The sequence below is a fragment of the Hipposideros armiger genome, unplaced genomic scaffold (genome assembly GCF_001890085.2).
Source record: "Hipposideros armiger isolate ML-2016 unplaced genomic scaffold, ASM189008v1 scaffold_281, whole genome shotgun sequence".
Lineage (NCBI taxonomy): Eukaryota > Metazoa > Chordata > Mammalia > Chiroptera > Hipposideridae > Hipposideros > Hipposideros armiger.
The window spans coordinates 805908-813228 of NW_017731631.1; the positions used below are offsets into that span (position 1 = coordinate 805908).

The 7321-nt window shown below is 37.8% G+C and overlaps 1 protein-coding gene across 6 annotated transcripts in view; it reads right to left on the reverse strand.

The window, feature by feature from the left end:
- Positions 1 to 7321, reverse strand: part of XIAP (X-linked inhibitor of apoptosis) — a 50635-nt gene that overhangs the window by 21474 nt on the left and 21840 nt on the right. For 4 of the 6 annotated variants that reach the window (XM_019657936.1, XM_019657934.1, XM_019657938.1 and 1 more), the window contains one exon: positions 439 to 1347. In XM_019657936.1, coding sequence (XP_019513481.1) covers positions 439 to 1315 — 877 coding nt within the window. In that variant the 5' untranslated portion in view covers positions 1316 to 1347. Of the gene's footprint in view, positions 1 to 438; positions 1348 to 5657; positions 5695 to 7321 lie in introns of those variants that run through there. The other 2 variants (XM_019657937.1, XM_019657935.1) reach the window with 2 other exon arrangements.

Sequence of the window (7321 nt, forward strand, 5' to 3'; positions counted from 1 at the left end):
GGCACTCTCCTCACGTCTTGTTAGGGAGACTACTTCATGGACGGTGTAGATGCTTGACCACTGCACTATACACCTGAAGCTGATGTTGAACAATAATGAATGTAAACTATAACTTAATATATATATATATATATATATATATATATATATATATATTCATGGGATGTGGGGTATAGTGTGAGGAATGGAGTCAATGGAATTGTAACAGGTATGTATGATATTGGGGGGGTGAATTGGGGGAGAGGAGTTGTCACTTTGTGAGGGGTGGAAAGTGTTAACTATTGCATTGTTTTGTACACCTGAAACTTTAAAAAAAATCATGCAAGCCTACACCTAAATATTTACCAGTTCAGGAGGATAAATGAATCTATTCACTTTTTAGGAGCCCTGGGATATTTGGAAAGTTATTTATTAGCCTGGTTTTATAATAAAGTTTACCTAAAGCATAAAATCCAGCTCTTGCTAGCTGCTCCTTGTTAACTGAGTATGTCCATGTCCCAAAAGTAATGATCCGTGCTTCATAATCTGCCATCGTTGGATTTCTTGGAGGATTTGTTGAATTTGGGAAATTCCTATCAAAACTCATGACATCAGATTCACTTCGAATATTAACATTCCGGCCCAAAACAAAAAAGCAATTAGGAAAGTGTCGCCTGTGTTCTGACCACGCACGATCACAAGGTTCCCAATTTTTCAGTTTTCCACCACAACAAAAGCACTGCACTTGATCATCAATACCTGTGTAGTAGAGCCCAGCACTAACTAACTCTCTTGGGTTTAAGTGGGCATATTCTGGCCAGTTCTGAAATGACTTTAATCTAGCTTCTTCACTACACATGGCAGGGTTCCTTGGGTATATTGTGTCTGATATATCTACAACCTGTCCAGTTCTCAAAAGATAGTCTGCGTGAGTCTCAGATGGCCTATCTAAAACAAAATGATTTCTGTTTCCCAGATCATTTTCAGCTTTGTACTGATCACTTTGGACACCAGGATTTGTAGGTTGTGCAGCATTATTTTCAGAATAAAAGCCATTGATAAATCTGCAATTTGGGGATACTTTCCTGTGTCTTCCAACTGCTGAGTCTCCATATTGCCATTTATTTACTGCTGCATGACAACTAAAGCACCGCACAGTGTCTCCTTCACCAGTATACAGAAAACCAGCTCGTGCTAGCGTTGATGCTGAAACAGGACTTCTACTCGGAAAATTAGCAAAAGTTTTTAATCTATTAAGCTCTTTTACAAATTCTTCATCCTTATCGATGTCTGCAGGTACACAAGTTTTAGATCCTTCAAAACTGTTAAAAGTCATCTTCTCTTCAAAATAGGACTTGTCCACCTTTTCTAAAAAGAGAACATTATATTAGGAAATCCAAAATGTGAAACACAGGCAATTACTTTTGATATTAGGAGTTAACAAATTACCCATTGATGGCATAAAATTAAACAATCTCTAAGAAACACTCTATTGGATTGTCAGAAAAGTCATGATGTATTTTGTCTGTTTTTCAAAGGTCACTTATTTATATAAAGAACAAAGATCAATCAATGATATAGTGCCCGTTTTGGTCGATAACCTTTTGCCATCTTTCAGTGAGCTTCATAATCCCTTGTTCATAGAAGGACCTCTCTTTATTTGCATAAAACTGTACAAGGTGCTGATTTACAGCCATCTGAATTGAACGCTATACCATGCAAGGAGTTTTGAAGAAAGTGAAACAAGTGGAAGTCTGACAGTGCAAGGTCAGGCTAGTATGGTGAGTGTGGCAAATCATCCCATCCAAGCTCCAATAATTTTTGACGGGTGATCAAACTTGTGTGTGGTCTCACATTGTCGCGATGGAAGACAACTCCTTTACAATTAACAAGCTCTGGACATTTCTGGATGATGGATTCAAACTGTCCAATTGCCGACAGTATACATTCAAATTGATTGTTTGGTTCCTTGGTAGGAGCTTGAAAAACACGACACCTTTAAAATCCCACCACACTGAGAGCATAACCTTCCTCTGATGAATGTCTACTTTCGATGTTGTTTGAGGTGAATCATCAAGTTGGGACCAAGACCGTCTGCGCACCACATGGTTGTCAACAATCCACTTCTCATCACCAGTTATCAGTCGCTTCAAAACAGGATTGTTTTCTTCACGTTTAATAAGCATATTGCAGATGTTTATTTATATGCACCATCAAATGAACTTCGAGTTCATGTGGAACCCAGATACCGAGCTTGCTTATGTATCCCAGCTTCTTCAGGTGGTCGTGAACGCTTGAAGATGGATGTTCAATGTTTCTGCAATCTCTCGTGTCATGTAACGTGAGTTTCACTCCACCAATGCCTTTATTTTGTCATCATCAACTTTGGTGGGCCTCCCTGACCGAGGAGCGTCATTCAGATAAAAATCACCAGCACAGAATTTTGTGAACCATCATTGGCACTGACATTCTTGTAGAGCATTGTCACCGTAAACTTTATGCAACTTTTCACAAGCTTGATGCGTGTTCTTCCCTTTATGGAAGTAAAACAGTAAAATATGGCAAAAATGCACAGTTTGGTCTTCCATCTTCAACTTGTAAAATCTCCAAAACTCAACCAAATAGCTCAATTTTTTCTTAGAATGAAGCTAGAACTGTCAGCTGTCAAATGACATAGCAATGACATCGATGCAAATGGCTCTAGTACTTCCAAAAATGAACTAGTGCCATCTGTTGCAAACATGCATCATGACTTTTCCAACAACCCAATAATTCTAAATTCTAGAGTTCTATATTAACACATAACTCATCATAAAGTAAAAACTAGCATTTTTGTTTTCTCTTTTAGAGGAAATATTTAACTATTCATTTTTAAGTGCTTATTTTACATATAGAAACTATGTGATGCAGATTAAAATTAACCATATAAAATCATTAATTAGGAAAAACATGAAAGGAGCATAAAACATGCATTCTTAAATTCTATGCATAATTGTCATAATGGATATTATATATTCAAGGCATCAAAGTTCAGTTTCTACAACAAAAAAACCCAAACGTTCAGGATACTAATGAATTACATTTTAATACTTCTTTACTTTTTTGCTTAGCAAAAGATAAGTTACTCATAATATTGAGTCCAATGTATTCTTTAAGAACATCGAAGTTTCTAAATTTTATGCACAGGTAATTTTTGTCAGAATTGGATCATTCAGATGTATATCATATTGCCCTCTAGAGGGTGGCTCAGGAGAAAATAGTAAGGATGTGTAGACCTTAATGCAGTTACGTTTGCTATCAACTTCCCATGGTCAAGGAACAATGTGTTCAAATGGAAGAAAAGAACTATTGCAGCATCATTAGATCTGCCAAATTATAGCTGTGTAATATTTCACTCAGAAAAAATTATAAAAGAAACTAGTTGGGTTATGAGAAGGGTGGTCAGTTACTTATCCCCCAAACCTGGATACTTTTCAAAGTGAAAAATGATGATACCAATAACTACACTGGAACAAGTGTAAATCAGGGTTGCTCCAGGCAAACCTGGTTCTCCAGAATCTTGCACTGTTCCTAACACTGTGTTCTGTATTTGCTTGTCAAATGCAAAATAAAAGAATGGTCACAATGATTCTTTCTCTATTTCATATGTGCATTAATTGGTTTCTTGGGAAAAATTACCAGGTCTTTTGGCATTATGTTGGCACAATATGTCTTGGAACATCATCTCTCTTAATGTTCAACACAAGGCTTCTGTCTTGCACGCTGGCAATGGACATCAAGTCTTTCCTAGCCATGTCAATTTACAATGGCATTAATTCATATATTACTCAAGACCTGAGTTATATCTGCTTACAACAATTTTTGGAAGATTGTCTCCATGATGTTTGATTACTGTTTCCAAGATGTCTGAAAACATTCTGACACTACCCTCAAGGCCCTGTGTTAAATCAGCGTAAGCTGGATGACAAAAATCAAGATTCAAAGAAACCAAGGCTGGCTGATAGGCTAACGAGGTAAAACTTAATCAGAATGTGTGTGAAGTCTTACATTCTGACTTTAAAAAACCTGTTGCACAACTAAAGGAAGATGGAAAATTAGTTTGGAATGAAGTCATGTTATGGCAATCCTCCAGATTAAAACCTTGGGATTTTAGTTAATTACAAATTCATTATGAGCCAACACTACATGGTTGCTAAAAAGCTTAGTGACTTCAGACTTCATTAATGTCCAGATGTGCGATATCCAGATCCAATTCAGCTACACTCTGAATATTATTTTTAGCTCTCAACACATTTTTGAAGGAATATTGACAAAGTGTAATGTCCATAGAGAGTAACCTGGATGGTGAAAATAGTGTCCTAATGAGGAATAGTTAGAAGAGCTGAAGAGTATTTACCTCAAAGTAGAAGTAAAAATTGTGAGGAGAGGGGTACAGAGGATAGAATAACTACCTTTAGATATCTAAAAGTCTGTGATGTAGAAAAGGAATTCACATTCTGTAAAGCTTGGGGACAGAATTAGAGTCAAGGAATATAATTACAGCCAGTAATTTCCACCCAATACAATGATGAATGGTTACCAAATCTATAGCAGTACAAAATGGATTGGGTTGCCTTGCAGATTATGAGTTCCTCCCATCACTGGAAAATACTTCAGCACGGACAATGAGAACAGAGTAAACATTTCTAAGTCTATAATTTCCCTGAAGAATTAATGCTCAATATAATCTATATGAAAATTACTTTCTTGAGATGATGTTTTATTTCTCAGGACAATAAAAAAAGACAGAAAGTGTAAAATCAATCGTCTATTCTCATTTCACAATAGAGGACATTTTGTGTGGTTCAAGTAACCACCCCATTTCAGATAATATTAGATAAAACTCCATTGATCATTAGCAGGAGAATCTCTATTTGAAGCTTTCAAGTAGATACCTCATGTTCCCAGAGGTTATTTCTATATTAATATTGGGTTGTTGGAAAAGTCATGCTGTATTTTGTCTATGTTTGTCAAAGGTCATTCATTTATATAAAGAACAAAGATCAATTAATGATATATTGCCTGTTTTGGTCGATAACCTTCTGCTATCTTTCAGTGAGCTTCATAATTCCTCGTTCATAGAAGGACCTCTCTTTATTTGCATAAAACTGAACAAGGTGCTGATTTACAGCCTTATCTGAATTGAACATTATACCATGCAAGGAGTTTTGAAGACAATGAAACAAGTGGAAGTCTGACAGCGCAAGGTCAGACGAGTATGGTGGGTGTGGCAATACATCCCATCCAAGTTCCAATAATTTTTGACATGTGATCAACTTGTGGTCTCAAGTTGTCGCAATGGAAGACAACTCCTTTACAATTAACAAGCTCTGGACATTTCTGGATGATGGATTCAAACTGTCCAATTGCCGACAGAATACATTCAAATTGATTGTTTGGTTCCTTGGTAGGAGCTTGAAAAACACGACACCTTTAAAATCCCACCACATTGAGAGTATAACCTCCCTTTGATGAATGTCTACTTTCAATGTTGTTTGAGGTGAATCAAGTTGGGACCAAGACCGTTTGCACACCACATTATTGTCAACAATCCACTTCTCATCACCAGTTATCAGTCGCTTCAAAAAAGGATTGCTTTCCTCACGTTTAATGAGCATATTGCAGATGTTTATACGCACCATCAAATGAACTTCTTTGAGTTCATGTGGAACCCAGATATCAAGCTTGCTTATGTATCCCAGCTTCTTCAGGTGGTCGTGAATGCTTGAAGATGGATGTTCAATGTTTCTGCAATCTCTCGTGTCGTGTAACGTGGGTTTGACTCGATCAATGCCTTCATTTTGTCATCATCAACCTCGATGGGCCTCCCTGACTGAGGAGCGTCATTGAGATAAAAATCAGCAGCACAGGATTTTGTGAACCATCACAGGCACTGACGTTCTTGTAGAGTATTGTCACCGTAAACTTTACACAACTTTTCACAAGCTTGATGTGCGTTCTTCCCTTTATGGAAGTAAAACAGTAAAATATGGTGAAAATTCACAGTTTGGTCTTCCATCTTCAACTTGTAAAATCTTGAAAACTCAACCAAATCGCTCTATTTTTTTTCAGAATTAAGGTAGAACAGTCAGCTGTCAAATGACATAGAAATAACATAGATGCAAACGACTCTAGTACTTCCAAAAATGAACTAGTGCCACCTGTTGCAAACATGCATCATGACTTTGCCAGCAACCCAATAATTTAGATTTCAGTTTTGAAAAGCAGGTATTTATTCAGAAGCACTCAATACTAAATATTCATGATCAAACTGTGAGGTTTTGGAGAAGTGTGAGAAAAAGGAAGTACCAGAAAGGTTAAGAGTGAAAGGGAGAAAGATGACTGACAAAAGACAGAAACCTTAGGACTGGAGGAAGGTGCCAAAAGAAAAAGATGAGAGAGCATTTAAAAAATAATAATTGAAGTGAAATGAAGGTGGAGAAAATGATATTCAGAAAATACATAATATGGAGCAAAAATTGTGAATACAGAAGAAAATAGGGTATGGTTATTGTAGAAGGGTGATAAAAAGGCTTTGGATGTAAAAAAGTCTCAGTGCAATAAAACATGCTGAAATAATTTAAGGTTTTTTTGTGAAAGCATATTCAGGCTTTGTACTGGGTAATCAGAAAGGTAAGAAGGCACAGAGAAAAAGATAGTCAAAGAAAGCTGTGATAGAAACAAGATGAGCAAATAAAGGAACAAAAAGTCATAGATACAGACTAAACTGTGGTTACCAGAGGATAAGGGGGGAGGGGAGGTGATAAGAGAGTAAAGGGGGTCAGGTATATGGTGATGGAAGGAGAACTGACTCTGGGTGGTGAGCACATAATGCAATATACAGACGATGTATTATAGAATTGTACACTTGAAACCTATGTAATTTTATTAACCAATGTCACCCCAATAAATGTAATAAAAAAAAGATTAGGAATGGCTGGCCAAGTGGCGCGATGGTTAAGAACTCGCTTGGGATGCCAGAGGGCCCCGGTTCTGATCGCACATATGAGGGCCAGTGACACTGCCCTCTACAGCTAAGATGCTGAACAACGGCTCAACCCGGAGCTGGGCTGCCATGAGTCGCCTCCAACGGCGTAGGCTGCAGCCCATGTGGCAGTGGGTTGCCATGGGCTACCGTGTGTAGCCAGCAGCCAGTGTGAGCGGACAGCAGCCGCAGTGAGCGGCCGTCTAGAAGCTGGCGACTTATCTGCCTCGCCCGGGAAGAACGCAATGATGGTGCCAACTTGGGCCAGTGAAGCAACGTCCTCCACAACTAGACTGAAGAACAAAACGACAGCAACTT